This window comes from Equus caballus, chromosome 19, assembly GCF_041296265.1.
Source record: "Equus caballus isolate H_3958 breed thoroughbred chromosome 19, TB-T2T, whole genome shotgun sequence".
Taxonomy (NCBI): domain Eukaryota; kingdom Metazoa; phylum Chordata; class Mammalia; order Perissodactyla; family Equidae; genus Equus; species Equus caballus.
Genome location: NC_091702.1, coordinates 25492619 through 25519721, shown reverse-complemented (window position 1 = coordinate 25519721; position 27103 = coordinate 25492619). Strand labels below are relative to the sequence as shown.

At 35.8% G+C, this 27103-nt stretch overlaps 1 protein-coding gene across 11 annotated transcripts in view; it reads right to left on the bottom strand.

Annotated features, from left to right (window-relative positions):
• Positions 1-27103, bottom strand: part of NAALADL2 (N-acetylated alpha-linked acidic dipeptidase like 2) — a 1279597-nt gene that overhangs the window by 205436 nt on the left and 1047058 nt on the right. For all 11 annotated transcript variants that reach the window (XM_070242641.1, XM_070242639.1, XM_070242642.1 and 8 more), the window contains one exon: positions 9094-9240. In XM_070242641.1, coding sequence (XP_070098742.1) covers positions 9094-9240 — 147 coding nt within the window. The remainder of the gene's footprint in view (positions 1-9093; positions 9241-27103) is intronic.

The following is a 27103-nucleotide window of genomic DNA, read 5'->3' as shown; positions in this document are numbered from 1 at the left end:
GAGAGAAAAGAAAGTTGAGAAAAGAAGTGAGAAAAAGAATAGAACATACAAAATAGTTTAGAAGACAGTAGCTATAGATAGAAGCACTGGGCTGGGAGTAGGGAGAATTAAGTCTGCATTTACCCTTCTTAACTCCTTCAGTCAAGTTACCAAATCTCTCTAAGCTTCTATTTCCTTTTTCTACAGATGAATAGATTAAACTACCTGGGTTCAATGATGCATGTTCCTCTTAGGGTCAATGAATCTACAAGAACTTCTTATCAATAAGTCCATCAGAGAGAGTCTGGGCCGGGCACACCTTTGGACCCACCACTCTTAAGACCATCTTCTCACTAAAGAAGCCTCTGATCTTACTTTGACCACCTGGATTGTCCAAAATCACCCCTGAACTGGTGGGAATTTGCAAACTGATGATAGCCAACAGAGCTACCATTCCTAACCTGGGTCACTTGGCCAGGACAGAGAGAAGAAGTGCCCTGAATTTAATGCCAATATTTCACCATGAACAATGTCATAATCTGATTTTACTATTTCTAAGAATAGATCCCAGCAATATTGATACAAAATTTCTTTTTAATTCAAATTCTACATACATATGCCTGAGTCATAAATCAGAAATTATTTCTAAACATGGAATATGTGTAAACTTTCTAATGGCTCTGATAAGAGTTATCAATGAATAATAGTAAAGTGACAAGATATTTATTTAAAGGAGAGCTGAAAATGACCTTGTGCATTAAACTAGTTTATTTTTTCCTACTTTTACCCACTTATCAGTACTACACAAACACTACACTATTTAGACTTAAAATGTTCTTCATTGATAAGAGAACATTGGGTCAGAATAATTTCAATGCTAAAGCTACTGACAAGAGACTATAGAAATCGAAATACTGATAAATACTTTCTCTTTCAGAATTCTGTTCATTAATTTAAAAATCACAGAGACAGAAGCATCATGAAAGGAGCCTGAATACAACTGCAGCTCTCTTGAGACTAATATAAAAGCCAGAACTTTCAGGAGGAAGCAATAGCAACCTTTATAAGCCAACTGGCTTTGGCTTCAATCCATTTTTTTTTTATTTTTTAACATTTATGAGACTTCAAGGCCACTGCTGTATCTTTCTTTGTAGTTTCTGCAGAAACATTTGCTTATTAAAAAAGCAAATAAAACAAGCTTCTGTGTGAAACACTATAAGCTGTGAAACAGATGTTGAAGATCTGAAATTCCAGATGCAAATAAATAGTATAAGAAGTTGTGACCTTTAGAGAATGGACAAAGAAATTCGTTCATGGCCATAGACATCATCCACAGCTGTATGAGCTCTGGATATGTCATTTCCTTCTGGAGTTTATAGTTAGAGAGTATGTGTTCCAAAACTGCTCTTAACATTTTAATTATTCTCAAACGTTATCTAATTAGTTCCCAAAATGGTCTTAGACGTCAAAATATTCTACTTAAGGAAATGTGTCATTATCATTGAAATTAGAAGAGACAAATTTGTCCATCTCTTCATCTTCCAAAATTAACTTGGAAATAAAATTATAGACTCTATTTGTTTTGTAAAAGAATATATAAGTTACTGTAAGAAAAGATTAATAGCAGTTTTGTCATTATACATAAATGATGGGTTCATTTTAAATCCAGTTAAGAAATATCACCCACTTCAAGCTATTGCTTAACTCGAGAATCATCATAGCTGAAATGTTTAGAACCTTCATGAAGGAAACTAGGAAAAGTAAGAATTAAGCATCGTAGCATTACAGTGTTCTATGAGATGTAGAGGGAGATAGAAAGCATTCTAGAACTACTTCATTTGATCTGGAAAACCTTGAGAAACAGCAGAAGACTAGGGCAAAGAGCCCAGAAATGTGGTGTTAGAGTGCTAGGTTTGAATCTTGATTCTATCACTTAATAGATGTGTGATGTTGGCCAAGTTACTTGACTACTTTGTGCCTCAGTCTCATCTTTAATGTACTTTCCTCCTAAGTACTAGTTATGAGTACAAGAATTAAATGAAACGGATTAACTTGTTTAAAGGACTCAGTAAAACAATACCTACTACAAATGTTATAGGAGTATTCGTTAAATATAATTGTCTTTGATACCACCCTGCCTCTATCACTTCACCGAATATTAGAAGCCCTCTTAGCCAATATGATTTGTCCCACTGGCTGGCAAGTTAATTATTTAGAAGCTGGTTCAGTTAAATAATTGGTAAAAAAAAAAAAAAAAGAATGCATATGTAAAATCTTGTGTGTTAAATTAAAACCTGTGAATGCATGTTTCTTGGCCAATATTTTGATGTAGAGCCAAGGCCTTTTCTCTGAACATCACCTGTTGAATAAAGTTCTGTTATTTCTTTCACATCCTAGATATTACCTACATTTCAAGTTGCCTTTTATTTAAAGTAGAATTATTAAAGATATCTGTGAAGTACAGTCTAGATTACTACAGTTTCCCCCAATCTACTTATCAGTTCTTTATTAGCAACTCATCTTGTAGAGTGTTATCACTGTAGGTTTCTTAGAAGTAATTTTTTTCATACTCATGATTCACAAGTTTATGCAGCAATTAAATTATTTAGTTATTAATAACAAATGCAAAGGGCATATAGAGATCTGAGAATATAGTTGACTCCAGCAAGCATACCACTGAACCTGGGATAACACAGATGTGCAGAAATTCAGAAAGGATCTTACCATGATGAGCTTCAAGAAGCCTTGACCATTTATCACTGTGTTTAAAGGAATGAGTATTGCCAGGGAATCCCACAAGTTGGTCAAGTGTAAATCAGTTAAGAGTATTTCCATTGTACTTTCTTTATTTGATTGTCTATATGTCTGAGTCCCAATCTAGACTCTGAACACTTTGAGAGAACGGGGGCATATTTTATTCATCTTTGTATTTCCAACATTGTGATGGATTACAAGTGCTTAATAACTGCTGACTAAATAGATGAATGAGTTTGAATGAACAAATATCTGAATAAATCACATCGGAGTCGCCCTATATTCTTAACTTAAATATTGCCAAATTTACAAAGTGGTCTACCATTACACCCACCTGTAAGTATTATCATTGAAATTATCAAAAACTTCATTATAAAACACGTTCCCTCATAACAGGGAGGATCACAAGATAATCTCTGAAAACAGTATTAGAGTTAAAATATAGTGTGTACGCTATATATTGTCATCCAATGATGACAAGTATTTAGAATAAATGTTCTGATTTAGAATTCCAAGCAAGGACAATTGCTAGGGGAAATCTGTCCTCCTCACAGCCATTTAAAAATATTAGGCAATTTGAAGTATGATCTTTTGAATTATCCATTTGAGTCTTAAGAGTTTCTCAATTCTTTGTTTTTTCAATATCTGTCTCATATTTCAATTTCTTCTGTTTATTCCTCAGGCTCTTGGAAGCATACAGCAACTTTAATAGCACTCCCTCTGTGACAGGCACTTCATATACTGTACAATCACAGCTTTTCAAAGCTGCTCTATAACTGCTGATTTGTTGATTAGGGTTTAACCTTCTCTTCTAAAGGAAGGCTTCTAAGAAGCAGAATTCTTTGTAAAGTCACAGTTTATGAGAGTGTTATATTCCCTACTTCATGCTGTTTGTCAGGTGAATGGGATGGCAATACCCAAAGATGACCAGAAAATACACACACGGGTTTATATACAATCACAGTTCCAATCCTTGAAAAAGAGCAAAGTTGAACACCTTGTCAGATATTATAAAGAATGAAGTAGACTAGTTTAACCAAGGCCAGTTCCCCAAAGAGGCATTGCTCCAAGTGTGGTCCAGAGACCTTCAAAGGTCCCCAAGATCAAAACTATTTTCATAATACTAGTGACATTACATGCATTCACATTCTCATTTCACTCTAAATTCACAAGTGTGCAGAGTACAAAAAGTTCTTTAATATGGTTTCAGATTCCACATTGAAACTAACGTTTAGGAAACTAATACTTGTTTCAATGTAGTATCAAAAATAAATAAACTTTATCATATGAAAAGACAGACATTTGCAAAAATATAAAATAATGTCATTCTTCTAATTTACATTTTCTTACCTTGGGAAATATAATTATCTTTTGTAAAATAAGTCATTATATTCATTTGTAACAAATTTATTATTGATATTTTAAATGAATTAATAAGTTAATTTATACATTTTTCTAAGTCTTAATTTTTAATATGGCAAATATTTGCACGTTAGCCACATAAACAAAAGCTCTTTTCTTTGGAGTCTTTGTTACTTTGAGGAAAAACGGGTTTTTAGGACAAAATGTTTGAGAACTGCTGACCTAAATGAAGCAAGTCTGTTGTGAAAATCATAATGCCATGTATTTTGACCAACACTGAAAGTGCTTTTCCTAAGACAAGCTACAAAGAAAAGTAATACACTAGAGAAAACACTAAAGAACCCCTTTCAACCCTGTTTCCACTGGGTACATTTTGAAGAAGAAAAGGTAAAATCTCATTTCTAAGTGACATTACATAAGTTTCTCAGCTATCAGTATGAAACAGATTCTATGAGATATTGCAAAACATCGGTACAACTTATACATACTTACACATAACGATTAGCTTCCTTACAACAATGAGAGTGACTAAGTTCCAAACAGAAAATGTAATGAAAGAAGGATCTCTAATTCAAGTAGGATAAATTCTTTTCCTACTTAGTAGAATAAAAGATGAAGAATCAACAGGCAAACGATGACTGACTTTGCTCCAAAATGCGTATTGTATCTGCAAATTGTAGTATTGTATCTGCACAAATTATCATTTTATCCCATAAAATTGCCTTAATATTACAATTCACGCAGAAACACACTCATCCTGCTGCTTATCAGTTTAAGAATCAGAACTGATATCAAAGTCATCTAACTTAAAAAGAATTAATAAGAGTTTCAAAACACCTATGCTACTTCGTTTTCGGTCGCTGGGTTACTAAATGATTTTGAAACAATTATGCAAAAACTTCTGCTATATAAAAGCTATAATACTCCTTTATCTCATTATCGTTTAAATGTTAAATACTCCATTATAGAGGTAAATTGGGTTTAAAATAGAATGTTTCCAGCAGAAGAGCATAAAACATAAGGTTAAATAGAGTGAGGAACCAGGGCTACAATTTGTGGTACGAAGTTTGCTAGCCATGGATTGATCTTTTGATACACTAAGAAAGCCAGACCCTCTGACGTGCCCTATAGAGAGTAAGCATACTGATCTGGAACAAAAATTATGGGAAACAGCTGTTAAGTGACAGAAGAAATGTGCATTGGACCACCAGGCTGTCATAAATATTGCACTCAATCAGAAAGCATCTGTCTTTTCATTTCCTTTTCAGCAATCTCTGCATTGTATTTAATCTGTGCAGAAGGCTTCTCCTAACAGGTGCAACAATGTTTACAAATTGAAAACGTTATTTAAATGAAGCTCACAACTAGAGATGTTTCAATTAACAGGGCAATATCTTAAGGAAGGAATAATTCTAACATTTGGCAAATCCATAGATTGCTTTGCATTTGTGAAATTTAATTATTGGAAAATTAGAGTATAGACGCCAAGAAAAGCTTAAGACAAAAGGTGCTCTAAGCAATTTTATGCAATATATTAGCATCCAGAGAAACTACAGGGAAAAGATACTGATGGGAATAAGGAGAACATGAAACATTAGGAATAGATATTATAAAATGTCATGTTTCATCAAAAAATTATTTTAGAACTAATAATGTCATCTACGTCCATAAAAAGTGACACCTGTTCCAATAGTTTATTTTCATACAGTTAAATTTTTTTCCTATTATCATCATTCATTTGTTGAACTTGAATATAACAGGCCCATAAACAATTTTAGCGCATAAAAAAATTTAGTAGAAATACTTTTGCACTATAATCACCCAAGTAAATTTAAATAGACAATTTCTTCAAAACCGTGAGTAGAACCATAAAATCAGCTCCCTTAGAACACATGTATGTTTTAAAGTGAATGGGAATGTAGAATTATCAACTCTTTTACGCAAAATGAGTGCAGAGACGATGAACTCAGTTCCTACGGAGGCCAGGCAGGTAATACAGGTGACACAGTCTGCCAAAATACGTGGCCTTTTAGGCTGATCATCATATTTCCCAATTTTTGATAGAAACAGGTATTGAAGAAATATTCTTCTTAACTGTACTCTAGGACAAACAACATGACAGACTCTTTAATAAAGAACATGGAAGGCTGGTGGGTAATTCACAATTTAGCTGATTGTTTCCATGGAAAAAAAGAACCCAATGTTACCAGAAATCCAGTTTTTCAATACAGTGCAGGACAAACAAAATACATCCGTGGACTGGATCTTGCTCTTGGGCTTCCAATTTGTAACCTTTCATGTAATAGTTAGGAATATGGGTTTACTGTTAAAGAGACCTGAGATCACATTCTATCTTGGCCATTTATTAGCTTTATAACCTTGGATAAGCTACTTGATTTTAAGCTCCATTTCATCCTCAGCAAAGAAAGTGTTAATAATAATAGCTGACTTATAAGGATATTACAAATATTAAATGAGATGAGGTAAAAATCCTTAGCACAGAAAGTACTCCATAAGTAGTAGATATTACTTTCATTGTATGTATAATATATATTATATATTGCAAATTCATGTAAGCCCTATTTTCCTTATCTACTTCACTAATTGACATAGGATAAATATTCTTTAATCATGGAGAAAGGCTTTCAATGTTTATAATTCTTCTTAATAACTGTATACATACATTTATGATGGGTTAACACAGAAAGTAAAGGTTATTATCTGCTCTTTGGAGAGTTCACCACACAAAATTATTTCATCTCAAGCATTCATATTTTGTAAGGGACAAATCCATTAAAAAATTTGTCTGCACTAAAGCAATATAAACAAGGTCATTTTTTATAAAGCATAGGGGATTCTCTTTTAATTACTTTTTTGGAGACAAATATAATAAAAACTTATTTTGATGATGGGAGTTAGACATTCTGGATATAATTTAAAAAGCAGACTAGCTCCTTCAGACTCAGCCAGTTGTAGCAGATAGACCTTAGCCTTAGAAATTTCACGGTAATAATAGCACCTTCTTAGAACTTGACTGGGACCTGTTTCCGTATCTTCCTCCCACTGACAGCTCAGATCCTCCCGCTGATCCTCATCAAATTGCACCTCTTTGGGCTTAGAGGCTTGTTTTCCTTAGCAATTAACAAGCTCCTCCCTTCCGCTAATGTGTTCTTATCTAAAAAGTTTAGAAATTCTCCCACTGATATGTTGGACCTACAGTCAGACAATGATATTTGTGATGATAATTGCCATTGATGGGGGCCTTATTATATGCCCGGATGTTAGCTAAGCCCTTTACATTCATAGTCTCATTTACCCCTTACCAGGACTCTATAAAGTAGATTCCATAAGTATACTAAGGTTCTCATCTGTAAAATAATTCTGAAAGAGGTTAAATCATTTGTCTAGTAAGTATCAGAGTCAGGAGTCAATTACGGTTCCATTCCTATGGCTATCCTATACCGCCTCTCTAAAGTTTTGGCTTAAAACTCAAGCAAGATGGGGGGCTGGCCCGTGGCCGAGTGGTTAAGTTTGCGTGCTCCACTGAAGCGGCCCAGGGTTTCGATGGATCGGATCCTGGGCGCAGACATGGCACCACTCATCAAGCCATGCTGAGGCAGCATCCCACATAGCACAACTAAAAGGACCCACAACTAAGAATATACAACTATGTACTGGGGGTCTGTGGGGAGAAAAAGGAAAAAAAATAATGTCTTAAAAAAAAAAACCAAAACTCAACCAAGATGAATTAGATGTGTGTTGAGTAAAAGCTATCATTCGACATGTCAACATGACAGGAGCTGGATGGGTTGAGATGGGTGGATGATAAAAGAGGTATTAAAAGATATTAGACAGGAAAATTAATAATGAGTTAATTTCTTAATACATCAATTTCATTAAAGTGCATACAGTGGGCTTAGTAAAAGAAAAGATACCTTTACACATTTAACCCATTTTTAAACAACAATAGCACATGAAAATCCAAATTTAGAAAACAGATATATCACAATGATTACTTTTGCATTACCCAAGAACTCATCTCACCACAACAAGATTCACCCCGAGTTTCTCCCTCCATGAATTTAAGTTGTTAGTAATAATTAGCTCTTTAGGAACTAAGGGGTGGAGGGTAGAGGGTTGCAGAGAAACATCAAGCTAAATATTGCTAAAAAGCTATCAGAAATTAAAATACTGCATATCTGAAGCTGAACCTATAAAATACAATTTAAACACAACTTTTCAAGAACATCTATAATTGAAATACAAAGCAGGCTTTATTCTATTTTCCAACTACTATTTTGTTAATGTAATAATTACTTCAAGCAGGCCACCCCTGAGGCTTTCAAATAGCTCCCAATGATGCATACACAATTCGTAAAAGAAGGTAGAATATTTAACAGGTTTAGACCTACAGAGAAACAGTTTCCTGTGACGTACTTCTGAGAAAGATTAAAAGATTTGAAGTCCAACAGATGGATGGACACAGGCTTAATTAAGGTGAATCAGGCCTCTGTGACATTTTTTGGAAAAAAGCTTCCTATCTTCAGAAAAAAAGAAGTATCTTTTTTGGCAGACAAACTATTGACAAACTTCGGGCAGCTAATCCACAAGACTCACACAACGATACATTTCCCCTTGGGCAAAGAGAGGAGAATCTATTGCACATGTCATCTGTTTCTGTGACTACTGAAGATTACAATTATGTTTTGATGTTAAACCAACTATTGCAAATTTCTTGGTGCAAAGCACACTGAAAATGTGAGTGACAGTATAAATCTTTTTAAATTGAATTCAAGCTATTGAAAAGAGCTGACGTTTTCAAATATTGTTACAAAGCCTCTGAAGAACAAGAACAACTCTCAATGCAGCAGCTTCCTATAGTGACCTATTGATAAGAAAGACAATAGCCAGGATGAAAGCAAATTCCGCATGTCTGCTCTATTGCGTGTGTGTGTGTGTGTGTGTGTGTGTGTGTTTTGCATGTTTAGGAAGAATCACCTCTAACGCTTTGATGTCCTCATAAGCAAACTGCACCGTGGGAACTCCAAGATGGTTGATGAAATAATCAGCATCACCTCGTATCTGTACGGAACTGACATTCGTTCCTGGGCAGTGAGCTCTTCTGGAACAGTTGAAATTACTTTTCTGAAAAACATAATTTAAATTGTTAGCACACACACCATGCTTCTTGGGTCATCCCAAAATCAATGCTCCTCAAAATGTAGTTCAAAGAACAGTAGCATCAATGTCACTCAGGAACTTGTTTGAAATGCAAATGCTGAGGCTCCACCCAGGTCCTCCCTAATGGGAGTCTTTGGGGTTGGAGCCCAGGAGCCTGTGTGGCAACACACCTCTGTGATTCTGATGCTCACTGAAGTGCAACTAGCACTCGCCTAAATCAAGCTTTGTTTGCTGTTGTTGCCTTAAAAGCTTTTTTATCATAGATTTATTATGAATTGTAATGACTTAAATTTGAAATATTTTAAAAGAATGTTGAGTCCTTGAAAAGGTTTAGAGTATTTTGCTTTTTTTTTTTTTCATTTTCCCATAAATTTAAAGGATGGCTTAGTAGGCTATAATTTCATTCATCTTAAAGAGTTTTTCAAAAACAGCAGAAGAAATTTTCTCTATTTCTTCTTAAAAGTCTATTTCTACATGTCTTAAGAGTATATGCCAACAAATATTGTGGGCCATAGAGAATCAAAGCTGAGTGCAACCTGTGGGGAAATATAAGATGATAGACTAATATTTCTTAAACTAAGAGTTGGTTAGCATGCAAAATCAATAACAATAGCTTTACAAAAATTGAACAAAAGATAGTAAAAAAAATCAAAAACAGGTAAACTAAGGGTTTCTATAATTAATGTTGATTAAAAATGTCTTCTTTAATAAAATTTCTGGGGCTGGCCCTATGGCCCAGTGGTTAAGTTCGCACAATCTGCTTTGGCGGCCTGGGGTTCGCCAGTTCGGTTCCTGGGTGTGGACCTACACATCACTCATCAAGCCATGCTGTGGAGCCATTCCACATTGAAGAACTAGAATGACTTATGTCAACGAAAATAATCCATAACCAATCTATAAATGAAAATTTGGGTGAGGTTATTATGAGCTGAAATCTAAGGACCATGGCCCAGGGCCTTTCTTCCCAAAGGAAGAAAGGGCACCGAAGAAGTGGGGTGCACAGAGCAGTTATATACCCCCAAACAGGGTGTTTCACATAAGATTGAAATGTCCCTCCCACAACAGTCACAAGATTGCCCTGTCAGTACAGCACTTGATGGACACAGCAGGTAGTGGATCTGCCATCTTGGTGGGCGTAGCAGGATGCAAGTCTATTGTCTCGAGCTGGGCGGCCACAGGTGAGCGCAGCAATCAGTTCCTAGCCTAAGGAAAGATGCTTAATCCTTAAGGGAATGCCAACGTTGGGAGGGGGAGGGAAGTTGCACCTTTATCTCAAGGGTCTTTGTTCCTGCCATAGGGAATATCTAAAGCAGATATACAATGCATGCTCAACAGCCATGGTCAGGCTCTTTTGGAAAGACGAGGTCAGGCCGAATTAGGTTTATACCAAATGGCTTCCTCATATTCTCCAATATATCCTATTGCTTGCCATTTTTATTTGTCACTTACAACTAGGATATACAACTATGTACTAGGGCTTACTGGGGCTTTGCAGAGAGGAAAAGAAAGAGGAAGACTGGCAACAGATGTTAGCTCAGGGCCAATCTTCCTCACCAAAAAGTATAAGATAATAAAACAAAATAATAATAAAATTTCCAAAAATCTAGAATCTTTCCGAGATCCTGTTGTCTCAAGTGTGAAACATGGAAGAATACCAATCTCCTTATCAGTAATCATGAGGGAAGTGAGACAATAGCATAACAATATCATATTTAATATCAGGCAAAAATTATGTATTCAGTACATATTTGCCATTGAATCAAGACATGGACTCTTCAGTCTCCCCATACTTCTTTGGTGTGACATAATTCCAAAAATACTTTTAAATATAATACATCAAAAGATTTGGAAATATGCAGTTTAATATTCATAAAATGAGTTGTTCCAATTTTTTTAACTACAGTGTTAGATTTTTCAAATGTAAAATAATGGTTCAATATCTATCCAATTTTCTTTGCGGGCATAATAGAAAGATCTTTGCAATGAAGTTAAAATCAATTAAAATGGAAAGGCTGTGTGAGTGTTTACAAACAAGGCAAGATTTTGGCTTAATGTGATTTACAAATATCTTGGGTAATTAAGCACTTTGCAAAAAGAAAGTAAAAAGCATGTTCTACCACAGAGTCTAATCAGTGGCAACCTAATGCTTTTTATGGTGACTCTCACCAAGTTGTTTCTTTTGAAAGCCTAATTTTCTGAAAGGAGAGTTAATCCTTTTTCACTTCCCAATATACGCCTGGGGCGAAGACTCCTGAAAGTTTTATACCAACCTGGGGCAGCATAGGTAGGATCTTAAATGTTCCCAAAGACCAGCTACCCTTAAGTACTAAATCATGAAAAGCAAACTACTTCATATCATGCAAAAATCATCCCAAGTGTTTTTGAGATCTAGCTGTTGAAAACTGGCCCCTTTAAAGGTATTTGTTTAGCTAGTATAGAATTTTTTCTAATTGAGTTGGAATGCCTTGGGCAGGCAAGACATTTACCATTGTCCCAACAGTAGTGTTTTCTGCTCAGCCTACTTCACTCATTCAAATTTACTGAATGGTGGCCTAGAGGTATTTGAATTTGTGAAACTTAGATTGTTGAACTTATTCATGTTATTAAGGAGGATTTGATAGAATCCAGTCTTTTCTTCCCCAGATGCCTGGCCAAGGAAATCGAAATCATTTTTATAAATGGTTTACTTTCCCTTTACTGCAGCAACATCTATGTCTATTTGAGACATGGATCCCACTCAATATCAATGGAAATATAGGTTTGGCTTTAATTTCATTTTGCACACATAATTCTTAATATCCTCTGCAAATATGAGCCATGCTCCTTAGATAGAAATTTTTTTCTCAACAGAAGAATGGCATGGATCAAAAATTGACAATTCTAAATTTGACAATATATGTCTCTGAAAGAATTAAACTTTTAAAAATAAATGTGGTACTTAAATATAATATTTGATATTATTTTCTTTCAGTTATCATTGTTATATAAAAGCTTCCCTCTGACAAAAAGTATCAGCTTCCCACACGTGCAAGTTCCTAAGAGGCACAAACGGCCCTACTCCAAGCAGGCCTGCATTCTGTGTTTCCTCTAACAGATACACAAAGCACAGTTCTTGTTTAGCCCCGCCTTTTTATTGGGCCAAGGCTTTTGAAGCCAGTACAAATTCTCCTCTAGTCTCTGTTCTTGTCAGGGCTACTCCCACTGTATAGCTTTAATATTTCCCTTGCATTCTGTTTCCCTGATTCCTTCTAGCTACATCACTATTTGCATGTTTTGTATTTTCAGGCAAATCAAAAGGCAATATCCAGCCTTCAAGATTACATTCCCTAAAATACTTCTGCATTCTTTTCCCTACTCTGACTTGCTTTACATCACCCACTTATCTTTCCCCTAAGGGTTTGTACTGCCACCTCTGTCATATGTAAACTCTTTTTGTAAACCAACTAAATGGCAACGGAACCAGCATCATCTAGGATTGTTTTAAAATCATATTTTGAAGGTTAAGATCTATTAAACCACATCTATGGTGCTAAAAATGTACTATTTATTAAGGGAGGATAGAGTACAGAACAATAGGGTTGTGTGATCCAAGGAATAGCTGGGGCCTATAAGCTAGGAGCACTTGGCTATTGAGCGTCATGTCAAAATTAAGCCCAAAAGAAAGGTAAAAGATTCAAGAAAGCCAATCCAAGAATGGGGCATGAGGGACAACACAGAATTCCCTGAGGAGCCCTCCTGGGGCCTGTTCCTTACCTACTGAGCCCAGAGTTCCCTTGTAAAATTCTGCAGAGGATTTATCTTAGCAGTCCACTACTTTTCTCCTCTCTCTCTCTCCACCTCATTCTCTACTGCCTACTCCTGTTTAACCACTGATGAGGAGAGCAAGCACATCACCCTCAAGTCTTATTTTGTTCTTTTGTTCCTAACCAGTTTCAGAGTAAAATAGGATTAAAAAGAACACAGTTTTCAGATTGGATTGTTTTTCCCAAGCCATTTTGTTCTAGAGATTTCCCTTAAGAGGAGAACATTCCTGGCACAGAAACTCTATCTTCTAAATCTTTTTCTTATTCATCACTTTAAAATCCAGGCCAAATTCACAGATCTTAAGTGACCCTAAATCTATATTCTACCCTAATGTGAATTGATTTCCTACACAGCACTTCAGTGAATTATAATAGATCCATATCAGGTAATAGATACTGATCTACTCAACCCCTGTAAACACAAATATCTGACAGGAAAAGTAGAAAGAAACTTTGATTTCTTCATTTTACTAGAAGTTAGCCACCATGGTAAAGAGAAGGTTGGTAACAAATTTGTGCAGGTCAATTAATTTTTTAAATTTATTTACAAGGCTGAGTAAATTCAAATTAAGTATTTCATCTAAGGAGTTCAAAATGCTCCATACTTAACGTTTGATAACAAGCATTTTTATTCCAGTTCATAAAGTAAGCAAGTTCAGGCGAAGATCGTAGTTATGTCACTTGTTTAATTTCCTACAACAAGTCGGTTGAAGACCCGAGATGAAATCACTGTCTCAATCCTAAGGCTGCAGGCTCTTTGCAAGTATACTTTTAAGCTAAAAGACAAAACCTCATAGTAGATGATCATATAAGTGAAATATAAAGAAATTAAGTTGACATTTGCATTAGTTGAATAAAGACACCAAGACACATTGATAAGTTTCTAAAGTATTTAAAAATCTGTTTAATAATTCAAACTTTTTATTTCTCCCACATTGTTTTCCCCTGCACGTGTTCACACTACATAGATAAGAAATCTAAGTTGATTATTCAAATAGCAAGAGAAGCATAACATTCAAAATAAAAGTTCCACATTCTACACATTATAGCAAAATTAAAGCTTTTTTTTCATTTCAGTATTATTCTTTTAACTTTAGTTGTGTAAAAACAACTTATCTCCCTAATTTTACTGGTTTTCACAGTATAGCAATGTTCCAATTGTGATAATGATGCCCAAGATATTTAAAAGTGATTTCTTATTACAGGCACTGAGATGGTTAATTTTTTGTGTCAACTTGACTGGACCAGCAAGAGGTGCCCAGATAGTTGGTCAAACGTCTGTATTACTAAAATGCAAATTTGTGTTTTAATATTTAGATAACTGTCTGATATAATTGTTTTCCTTTGTAACCCTGTGTATTTTAATTTAAACATTTTAAAACATCATTTCTGAGAATGGGTCTGTATAGGACTTATCAGTCTGCCACAGGTGTCCACAGGGGGGACTTCTCGAAAAACCGTTCCATCTTACAAACTAGGAAATTGAGGCTCCAAGTCGACAGAATGAGGATTTGATTCCAGATCTTTTCACTCTAACTGCTATGCTCTCTCCTCTCCACCATGCTGATATATGCAGCATACAGACCACATTAATGCAGGTGAACATTCTAATCTTAAATTTGTTTATTCTGGGATTCGACAGGTCTTTTGTTTGCTTTTGTAACCAAATTAGATCACTGAATATGAATTGTATATCTGTGGCATTTCTTCAGAGCTTATTTAGTTACTGTGTGTGTCATGTGTTCTTCATTTATTTAGCTTGTATTTTTATGTCAGTCTGTCAAGTTGATATCCAACACCCAATACTTAATAATGCATTACAGAGCTCCTCAAATAATCTTTGAAAGGAAACAAGAGCTATGTTTACTGACTTTCTTTAATATTTTAAACTAGAAACTTATTTCAGTTATCCTAAACACCACCATCTGATAATGAGTTTCTTAGGCATAAAATATACTTTCAAAATGGTAAAAGTTTTAAAAAATAAATATGCTGCCGTGTCTTTATTAAAGATTAAATTGAGTAGAGGGATACAAATAGCTTTTATCCTATTATAAAATGGAAATCTTCAACTCATAAAATGGGATTTTCAAAATCTCCAGTATCTCAAAGTTTCTGCAGTGGTTTAATATTCCACTTACAGAGTGTTAACAAAGTACTCTCAGCTTTAAATAGTGAAGAATTGCTATTCCTCTAGTATACACAAGTAGAATTGCCAAACGGAAAAACACATTCTCATTCTCATCTCATTCTGTTAACTTTTAAAACTTTAATCTTGTTTTGAAATGTGGAGAAATGTTACTTTGTATTTGAAACACTTCAGATTACATTTAAAATATATTTACGCACTAGTGAATGTTTTCACGATCACTCACAGAGTAAAAATGGAAAATGAAAACATTGTCCCTTGTTTTTACTCCAACTTCTGACTGATGTCTCCTCCCAACCCCAACTCTACTTCATTTCCCCTTCCTCTTCCCTCATCATCTTAAGGTCCTCAACCAATAGACACATGATGGCGGAAGACCTATTTCTTTTCTACTGCTCTTCACTTAAGGTTTTGTGTAACAATGGAAACAAGGATGTTATTTAAAAACATTAAAGTTATTCACATTTCCACCAAATTGTTGAGTTTAAATAAAAATCTCCACTAGTATAGTAAAATAGTATCCACCCTCTGGTATCTTATACCACAATACATTCCAAATGAATCCATTTTTTAAATGTAACAATTGAAATCATAAACACACAGAGGAAACGAAGAAAGGTCATTTTTTAAATCTTACAGTAGGAAAGACCTTTCATGACAACAGATCTACAAGATAAAAAAGATTATTTCGTCCAACTACATAAATTATAACTTTTCTGCATGACAAAAAATTACCATAAACAAGGATAATTGAAAACCTGGAAAAAAATAGTTACAATTCATTTCACAGACAAATGGCTAGTTTCTGGAACATATAAAGAAAAAAGACTGATAAGTCAATAAAAAAATAGTCAATGAAGGGCTGGCCAGTGGCACAGCAGTTAAGTTCACATGTTCTGCTTTGGCAGCCTGGGGTTCACCAGTTCAGATCCCGAGTGCAGACATGGCACCGCATGGCAAGCCACGCTGTGGCAGGCATCCCACATATAAAGGAGAGGAAGATGGGCATGGATGTTAGCTCAGGGCCAGTCTTCCTCAGCAAAAAGAGGAGGAATGGCAGCAGATGTTAGCTCAGGGCTAATCTTCCTCAAAAAAGAAAAGTCAATTAATATGAACTGGCATTTCACAGAAAAAAATAAATATAAATGCCTTTATATATAGTGTCTTCTACATTTACTTAAAAAAACTTTCGCAAGCTTGATTTCTAAACTGTTATGAAGGATGTGGGAATTCTGGTGCCTCATATATTGCTGAAGAAAAAACTGGTATACATTCCACAAAAGGTTAAATAAATTATATTAAATCCATACAATGGAATACTATGCAGTCTTTAAAAAGAACAATGAACCTATTTATGCACTGATAAAGAACAATTTTCAGGATAAATTTTTAGAAAAAAAATAATGTGCAGAAAGACTCTGTGAAATGGTCATTTGTGTTTTAAAAAGTAAAAAAAAAGTGTATATTCTTTAATTTATACAAATGATATTTGCCTCTGGGGAGAGGTACTGGTGGAGGAACAGACTTAGGGGGAAGATTTTTCACTGTCTACTTGTTTATTATTTTTGAAATTTCAATCTGTGATTGAATCACTGGCCAAAAATAAATGTTACATTTTTTCAAATACCCTCTGAGCTACATGTTTCCTGTTCCCAATTCCAAGATTCCCTTGATTGTAAGCTATAGTATCAATTTAAATACAGCTTTTGTTGGGTGGTAGGGAAGAAACAAACGATATGACAGACATCTCCCAGTTCCAGAAATGTTAATATTTTACAAAATGTCTGAGTAGAGACATGGGGTGTTTAGAGTTGTATCACTGACAACTATTTAATCTAAAAAGGTTGTCTTAGGACAATCAAAGATGTGTATACCAGGGGCTGGCTCGGTGGTGCAGTGGTTAAGTTCACACGTTCTGCTTTGATGGCCTGGGTGCAGACACGGCACCGCATGGCAAGCCATGCTGTGGTAGGTGCCGCACATACAAAGTAGAGGAAGATGGGCATGGATGTTAGCTCAGGGCCAGTCTTCCTCAGCAAAAAGAGGAGGATTGGCTGCAGATGTTAGCTCAGTGCTAATCTTCTTCTTCTTCAAAAAAAGTATATACCAATATGGCCCCCTGGCATAATAGTTAAGTTCAGCACACTCTGCTTTGGTGGCTGAGGTTCACGGGTTCAGATCCCAGGTGCAGATGTACACCACTGGTCAGCTATACTGTGATGGCAACCAACATACAAAGTAGAGGAAGATTGGCACAGATGTTAGCTCAGGGCGAATCTTCCTCAAAAAAGAAATATATATATATATATATATATATATATATATATATCATTATATATATAAAATGATATATTGGAGAGAGGCCGAAGGAAAATAACTACTACTTTAGCTTATTAGGTAAAAACAATTTCTCTTCTAGAGGATTTGGGAATGGAGACAGCATGAGGTCTCTGCTAGGGTAGGGGTCACTGAAGAAGACACCGAAAAAAATCAGGATCCTGGGAGAGAATAGAGACTCCAAAGGTAGTGGGGAAAACTGAAAATACAACTCATTCATTTCCTAATCTTGATTTTCTTGAGGACAGTTCTTATTTGCTTATTTGCATGTGTTCATATTTTCTAGATAAGCATCAAAATATTATCTAAATATGAGTCACCTCCACCAGAAGGAGACACTTATATAAGGATTTACCATTTACAAAGAGACACCGTATTAGATCATGATGCAACCCTGGGAGATGCGTAAAATAAGAATTATTATTCCATTTTACAGATTAAAAGCTTTGTTATCCTCTAGAGACATAAGAATAGCAAGTGGAGTGGCAGGCAGGGATTTCTAATTTAAATTGTTAGATTATTACCCGTCCCCCACTGCCCACCGCCATCCCTGGTCTAGTGAATTCCCCCTCCACACTTAACTAAGAGAATGAGGAAGGATTTCCTCAGTTTGTACAGAAAGAGCTGGTAGGCTGCTGACTAATCAACTAAATTTAAATTCCCTTTGCAGTTTAAGAGAAATCGTGACTTAAAAATAATTTACCAGATAAAAAGACCCCATAGATCCCTCTGCCACTTTGGCACTTCCGTAATAGGTTTTCTGTTGGTCATTCCAATAGCTAAACCTATTTCTTCATGAATTGCAAACTATATACAGAATGACAACCCCAGAGCCCTTCCAAAAACTGCACTCTGATTATATCTAAATGAAACTGTAGGCATACTGGACAAGTAAAGCAGCACCGTCCAAACTGACCTTTGCCCAACACTCTGAATGAAAGCACGCTCCCCCTGGGTACAGTTCCTACAGGACCTTTAATGACCAAAAGGATCAAGGTATAGATTTTATGTCTCTGTGAAGGATAACAACTCTGGCTTCACAATGCTGTTCCATGCTGAGGAATTGGCTGACATAACATAACTTCGGCTATTATTTTACCAGCCTTCTCGAGCTTTGTCTTAAATAGCTTCTCCCAGCCTCACAGGCAATGCTATTTTAAATAATATGGTGTCAGCATTTCAGTGATGTATTCCAGCTGCCAGGCATTAATAAAAATTAACTGAGAAAACTAACTGGTTTTCTAGTCAACGTTAACTGTCTCAGGCTGCAAATATTTTTAATGAAATATTTAAACAAAATCCTCTGTAGATGAAACAGTTTAGTAACTTCCCTTCAAAAAAAAAAATCAGACATTTCAAAAAAAGTAAAATGAGAAGCAAGGAAACAATTGGAGTTACTCTGCATATATTTAGCATCATTCGGTAGATAGCAGGAAGAAGTTTGCTGTCCTCTCTATGACCAGGGTTACAGGGCAGTTGTAAATCACGGGGGTGTTCTAAGGTTTTTTTAGAGGTAATTCATTTAATTTTAGCAGGGCACAGGGGAAAAAGCCAAAAAATGCAGACTTAGCAAACAGGAGGGCAAAGGGATGTGGGTGGCACACCATCACGTGTTACCATTTCAAGCAAGTTAAGTGCTGAGAGTAAGAAATCAGGCAGAGGAAGTAACACCATCAGCAGTACTATGTCTAACTCTGACAGATGACAGCATCATCACATAATCTTAAAGCCCTTGGCCAAAATAACCATTAGCCTAAGAATAGCTTTGCTAGAATGAGTTCATCAGAGCTTTGTAGCCACTGTTGTATCTAAGGAGCACTGTGCATAGGATACCCAGACGCTACTCATGACCCACACCCCAACACCAATCTCCATGTGTTAGGTTTCTTTGTACCAGACCTAGGGTCATTATTTTGGTCAGAATGTACCAGGAAGTCTTATGCTTATATCACGTATTTTAACTTAATTCTCCTTTATATTTTTTTGGCCTCTCCTACATGTTTTTGAGGGGAGAGAATTTGTTTTGTCTATCTTTCCATTGACCCCATATTGATCAGCACAATAAAATGGGTACCATAAAGGTCTGTAAAAATGAAGTCCATCCAATTGTATCAACTTTTTCCAATGGGAGGGAATGGTAAAGTAGAGCAGAAGAAAAGAGCTAGACAAACACCATCTGGCTTGGCCTAGGTTTAGACATGAAAATTACCAGACTCAGAGTGCCTCAGATGCTGCAGGAAGGTTGAGGTTGAGCTCAGGTAACTATAGTGGAAAGCATTCTCTTTCTTCATTTCTTGCTAGGTAAAATCTGCTTTCAAGTAAACTACGTATGCCATTAGGCACCTGTAGGAAGTCAATAAGCAGATACCGACCTCACAAAGTACATTGTGATAAGTAGGTGCTTGAGATAGGTATTAAAGAACAATCAGTGCATTCCCCACGAATAGACTGCAGATGAGATAAACAATTTTGCATTCTCCTTTAAAAAGCATTGATATCTCTTTTCAGCAGTATGACTTCAGGGCAGTTGCTTAACTTCCAGTAGCCTTGGATTTCTCAAATGTGAAAAGGTAATATGTGTCCATTATGAGGAGGTTGAGAGGAGTAAATTAAATAATGCATGCAAAGCACTCAGCTTCTAGTCCAAGTGCTTAGTACATATCTGTTATTATTATGAATTATCATCGCTGCTAAAGCAATCAACACACACACACACACACACACCTCTTACATTTTTGGCAATGTCTTCCTACCCAATCTACGTAAGACTGTATTTTCTCCTGCCTTCTAAAATGTGGAATGCTCATATTTAGAAAGCTAAGTCTTTTCATGATTATCTAATGCACTTTTTCTTAGTGAACTTTGCTTTTAAAGGAGATTCTTTTTTTTCCCTTCTCAAGTTAATATCTTTGAATTTTATGGGGTAGTTCATGTAATAAAATAGTATTTTTCTTCTTGAGAAACTCTTGCTTAAATGTATTAAAAGAGAATATTTTTTAAATGTTATACAAATATTAAATACTATAAAATGCATTTCCCTTTTGATTTCCTATAAAATATGAGAATAGGGAAGATTTTTTTTTAATTGTACTGAGGCTGTGTAAAAGATGATTATCTACACCTGAGAAATCATAGGGTCTCTACATTTTTTCATTCAGTATCAAGGAATTTTTTATTAAGAAATTTTTAATTTTTCTTAAACTTTTCCTTAATAAAATTATTTTCTTTTTTTCCAAGAATTTTGTATGATTCTGAAACAATTAGACAGTTAAGCAGAGTACCATACCACTAGTTTTTAACATATATCTAGAACACACTTGATTATAAAGATAATTACAAAATGAATTGAGGAATAATTGTTTTTAAAAATATTAGAGTATATTTTAATTCTTCCTATAAATGTAGTTTGACTGCCTATTTGGTCTCCAAAATACTAAGATTGTAAATGTGTAGAAATAGAAAAAAAGGAAACATAAGCACGGAAGAAAGGAGTTGGAAAGAAAAGAAAACTGACTACTGTCTGGTAAGAAGAGAACAAAAATGGAAAGGAAGTGGCATTACACTTATTTGGTTGTATCTAAATTATAAGCATAAATAATATTTCTAAGAAAGCCAATAATACAAGTTTTCACAGGGCATAGTGCCAGCATTAATTTAATGGGAAAGAGCAATGTTTTCTATTTTGCTACATAGTGTTAAACAGGCAAGAACAGGACCATTTTTTAAGAAGAGACTTTTATTACTGCTAAATTACTTTATCCCATACCAGATCAGGTTACCATGAGACTAAGAGAAAATAAAATGATTAAAAAGTACTTCAGCTGAAAACAAAATCTTCTGCTCTAGGTCATATCTTTAGGAACTTCAAATATATTTAAACTCAAAAATTTATACTCTATGTTTTCTTTGTTACACTAGTGCTTACATAGAAACCAGCAAATGTGGAAAAACCTTAAAAATTATCCATTCACTATCAAATATCTTCATTGAGTTTTCCTTGTTTTCTTTGTTGTTTGACCATATTTTTTGTGATCCCTCTAGTTCTAAAGTTCTAAAGCATGATCTGTCAACTCACCAAGCCACAGCCCTGCATGTTACCCAACCTCAATAAAGTGGTTAGGGGGTGTGTGTGTGTGTGGAGTGACTGTGTAAGAGAGCTTACAAGAGATAAGACCTTAAAAATAGTCTTTCTTTTTTTGGTGAGGAAGATTGGCTCTGAGCCAACATCTGTGCCAATCTTCCTCTGTTTTATGTGGGACGCCTCCACAGCACGGCTTGAGGAGCAGTGCTAGGTCTGGGCCTAGGATTCAGACAAGTGAAGCCAGGGCCGTTGAAGCAGAGTGCACAAACTTAACCACTATGCCACTGGGCCAGCCCCTAAAATATTCCTTCTTGATAGTGCACTGGCTAGCTAATCCTAGGAGGTTTCTGACAAGTGAACTATCAAGAAACACAATATATTTATTAAATACTCCTCATTTATATGATCCTTTATATTTTACAAAGTAATTTAAACTTATTGTCAAATTTAAATTATCATTGACTTGATTTTTCTGACTGAATTTTGCCAATCCATTGTTGATAAACTATGCCTTTCATTTTATGACCCCTAGATATTTATTCCATTAGCAACAGCTCATTGCTATGTGAGCATAAAGTAATACAAAATAATAGAAATGATTCAAAACTGAGAATCTCCATTTCAATTATATGTTATATATTTCAATTACATATGTATATACAATTTACTTATATGTATAGTTTCACCTGAACTTAAAGTTTTTGAATATAGCACGTTTTTAAGAAATGTGACTATGAGGCCAGCCCAGTGGCGCAGCAGTTAAGTTCACACGTTCCACTTCTCAGCGGCCTGGGGTTTGCCAGTTCGGATCCTGGGTGCGGACATGGCACCACTTGGCAAAAGCCACCCTGTGGTAGGCATCCCACATATAAAGTAGAGGAAGACGGGCATGGATGTTAGCTCAGGGCCAGTCTTCCTCAGCAAAACAAGGAGGATCGGCAGTAGTTAGCTCAGGGCTAATCTTCCTCAACAAAAAAAAAAAAGGAAAGAAAGAAATATGACTATGAAACCAACAAAATGATATTCAAAATGCCAGTGAATATATTCTTTTCACATTCTATGATTCATTAAAAACAAGAGATTTTTCTTTAAGCACTTGCTTCCATCTTAGTCTGGTAACGCTAACTAAGAAGAGTCATAAAATAGTCTTACTGCTGAGATATTTATTTGATCCTAAGATGTCATCAGATTGGAAACAAGCAACTGTTATTTTGTGCGTTTTTTTAGTTTTAATTTTTTTATTGAGGTAACATTCGTTTATAACATTCTATAAATTTCAAGTGTATACCATTATATTTCGATTTCTGCGTAGATTACATCAGGTTCACCACGCAAAGACTAATTACCATCCATCACCACACATATGTGCTTTGTCACCCCCTTTGCCCTCCTCTCTCCCCACTTCCCTTCTGGTAATCACCAATCAAATCTGTGTCTATGTGTTTGTTTGTCATTGTTGTTTTTATCTTATTTATGAGTGAAATCATATGGTATTTGATTTTCACCATCTGACTTATATCCCTTAGCATAATACCCTCAAAGTCCATCCGTGTTGTCGCAAATGGCAAGATTTCATCTCTTTTTCTAACTGAGTAGTATTCTATTGTGTACATATATGACATCTTCTTTATCCATTCATCCCTTGATGGGCACTTAGGCTGTTTCCAAGTGTTGGCTATTGCGAATAATGCTACAATGAACATAGGAGTGCATGTATCTTTGTGTATTCATGCTTTCATGTCCTTTGGATAAATACCCAGAATTGGAAGAGCTGGATCATATGGCAGGTCTATTCTTCATTTTTTGAGGAATCTCCGTATGGTTTTCTATAGTGGCTGCACCAGTCTGCACTCCCACCAGCAGTGTATGAGAATTCTCTTTTCTCCACATCCTCTCCAACACTAGTTATTTCTATCTTGTTAATTATAGCCATTCTGATGGGTGTGAAGTGATCTCTCAGCGTAGTTTTGATTTGCATTCCCCTAATGGTTAATGATGTCAAGCATCTTTTCATGTGCCTTTTGGCCATCTGTATGTCTTCTTTGGAAAAACGTCTGTTTGGATCTTTTGGCCATTTTTTAATTGGGTTGTTGGTTTTGTTATCGTTGAGATGTATGAGTTCTTTATATATTTTGGATATTAACCCCTTATCAGATATATGGTTTGCAAATATCTACTTGCAATTGTTAGGTTGTCTTTTTGTTTTGTTGATGGTTTCCTTTGCTGTGCAAAGCTTTTTAGTTTGATGTAGTCCCACTTGTTTATTTTTTCTGCTGTTTCCCTTGCCCAGACATGGTACTTGAAAATATGCTGCTAACACTGATGTCAAAGAGCGTACTGCCCATGTTTTCTTCTAGAAATTTTATGGTTTCAGGTCTTACATTCAAGCCTTTAACCATTTCTAGTTAATTTTTGTGTACGGTATAAGATAATGGTCTACTTTCATTCTTTTGCCTGTGGCCGTCCAGTTTTCCCAACACCATTTATTGAAGAGACTTTCCTTTCTCCATTGTATGTTCTTGGCTCCCTTGTCAAAAATTAGCTGTCCATAGATGTGTGGGTTTATTTCTCGGCTCTCAATTTTGTTCCATTAATCTGTGTGTCTGTTTTTGTGCCAGTACCATCCTGTTGTGATTACTACAGCTTTGTAGTATATTTTGAAATCATAGAGTGTGATACCTCCAGCTTTGTTCTTTTTTCTAATGATTCCTTTGGCCATTTGGGGTCTTTTGTTGCTCCATATAAATTTTAGGATTCTTTGTTCTATTTCTCTGAAAAGTGTCATTGGAACTTTGATAGAGATTGCATTAAATCTGTAGATTGCTTTAGGAAGTATGCATATTTTAACTATGTCAATTCTTCCAATCCAAGAGCACATAATATCTTTCCATTTCTTTGTGTCTTCTTCAATTTCCTTTTTTTTTTTGTGAGGAAGATTGGCGCTGAGCTAGCATCCATTGTGAATCTTACTCTTTTTGCTTGAGGAAGATTGGCCCTGAGCTAACATCTGTGCCAATCTTCTTCCACTTTGTATGTGGATGCTGCCACAGCGTGGCTTGATGAGCAGTGTGTAGGTCTGCACCTGGGATCTGAAATTGGGAACCCTGGGCCGCTGAAGTGGAGCATGTGAACTTAACCACTACACCACTGGCCCGGCCCCCTTCTACAATTTCTTCCAATAATATTGTATAGTTTTCAGTGTACAAGTCTTTCACCTTTTTGGATAATTTTATACCTAGGTATTTTATTCTTTTTGTTGCAATTGTAAATGCAATTGTATTCTTAATTTCTCTTTTTGCTGCTTTGTTATTTGTCTATAGAAATGCAACTGATTTTTGTTTGCTATTTTGTATCCTGAAACTTCACTGTATTCATTTATTATTGCTATTTTCTTTTTCTTTTTTTAAGATTTTATTTTTCCTTTTTCTCCCCAAAGCCCCCTGGTACATAGTTGTGTATTTTTAGTTGTGTGGCATGTGGGACGCTGCCTCAGCGTGGCTTGATGAGCAGTGCCATGTCCGCGCCCAGGATTCGAACCGGCGAAACCTGGGCCACCAAAGCAGAGCGCACGAACTTAACCACTTGGCCATGGGGCCAGCCCCTTATTGCTATTTTCCCAAAAAATAATTCTTAATATGTAATTACAAAAATTGTTATTGTAGATATAACTTATATAAATTCATGATATGTTTTTAAAATATAGATTGGATCAAGATAAATTGTGATGGGAAACATGAAAAGATACTTACAAAAATAGTATTATAACTAATACAAAAAAGTAACAGTAGAGCAAAACAGTCATAATATAACATTTAAAAAACAATATAACACCTAATTCGTATTTAATAAATACATATTGCATATCTACTGTAGGCCAGGGGGTTTCATATGTAATACCCTGTTTTAGCTTTACAACACTTTAGAAAGGAAATAATTATCCCTAAACTTTTTAAAGCCACCATTGCTAAGAAAAATTAAGGAAATCATCTGTGGTCATTCAGGTAGTGACAAGGCCAAAATTTGGATCAGGGTGTCTGTTTCCAGGTCCAGTATTCTTGACTCTTCACCTTAAAAGTCCTCTCTTCCCCACAACTAGAACTCAAAGCACTTAGAAATGGAGACTACTTTGATATGAGATTTTGTGTTAGACTTGACATTTTGCAGATAGACACAAATAGCACACAAATGACCATTTGGCATGTTCTCCTGCCACTGCTACCTTGACATCCCATTTGGATGTGAAATAGGTACCTCAGACTTAACTCATCAAAGATTAAATTCTACATTATGCTAAATGAAATGTCAGTCACAAAAAGACAAACGCTATATGATCCACTTATATGAGTGTATCTGCCGCCTGCCCAAACTCACATATTGGAGTGCTAACCCCCAATGTGACTGTACCTGGAGATGGAGCCTGTCAGGAAGTGATAAAGTTCAAATGAGATCGTAAGGCTGGGGCCCTAATCCAACAGGGCTGGTGCCCTTAGGAGAAGAAGAAGAGACACCAGAGCTCCCTTCACCACGGGAAGACACAGCAAGAAGGCAGCTGTCTGCAAGATAGGAAGTGAGTTGTCACCAGGAACCAGCACCTTGATTCTGGACTCCACAGCCTCCAGTAAATGTCTGCTCTTTAAGCCACCCAGCCTATGGTATTTGATTACAGCAGCCCAACCAGATTAATACAATGAAGTATCTAGAATAGTAGTATTCATAGAGACAGAAAGCAGCACAGGGACTGCCAGGGACTAGGGGGAAGGGGAAACTGGGGAGCTGTTTAATGGGTATAGAGTTTCAGTTTGGTAAGATGAAAAAGCTCTGGAGATTGGTTGTACAACAATGTGAATATACTTAACATTACTGAACTGTGCACTTAAAAATAGTTAAGATGGTAAATATGTGTATTTTACTACAATTAAATATTTTTTTAAAATAAAAATAAATCTAAGCAGGATTAGCCTGATGGCGTAGTGGTTAAGTTTGCCTGCTCCACTTTGGCAGCCTGGGGTTCGCCAGTTTGGATCCTGAGCGTGGACCTACACACCATTTATCAAGCCACGCTGTGGCAGGCATCCCCCATGTGAAATAGAGGAAGATGGGCATAGATGTTAGCTGAGGGCCAGTCTTCCTCAGCAAAAAGAGGAGGATTGGTGGCAGATGTTAGCTCACAGCTAATCTTCCTCAGAGAAAAATTAAATAAATAAAGAAAGAAAGAATTTCTCCTCTCTAATCAGCTCTTTTCTCGGTATTTCTTATCTCCAAAAATGGTCCCAACATTTACCCCATTGCTCATATCAAATCTTTATAGTCATCCTTTATTTTTCACTTTCTTTTGGCCCTTACATATAATTTAGTGTTTCTCAAACTTTAGCATGCAAGAGATAACCTGGACGGTTTGTTACAACACAGATTGCTGGGCCCCATCCTCAGACTTCTGATTCTGCAGCTCTGGAATGG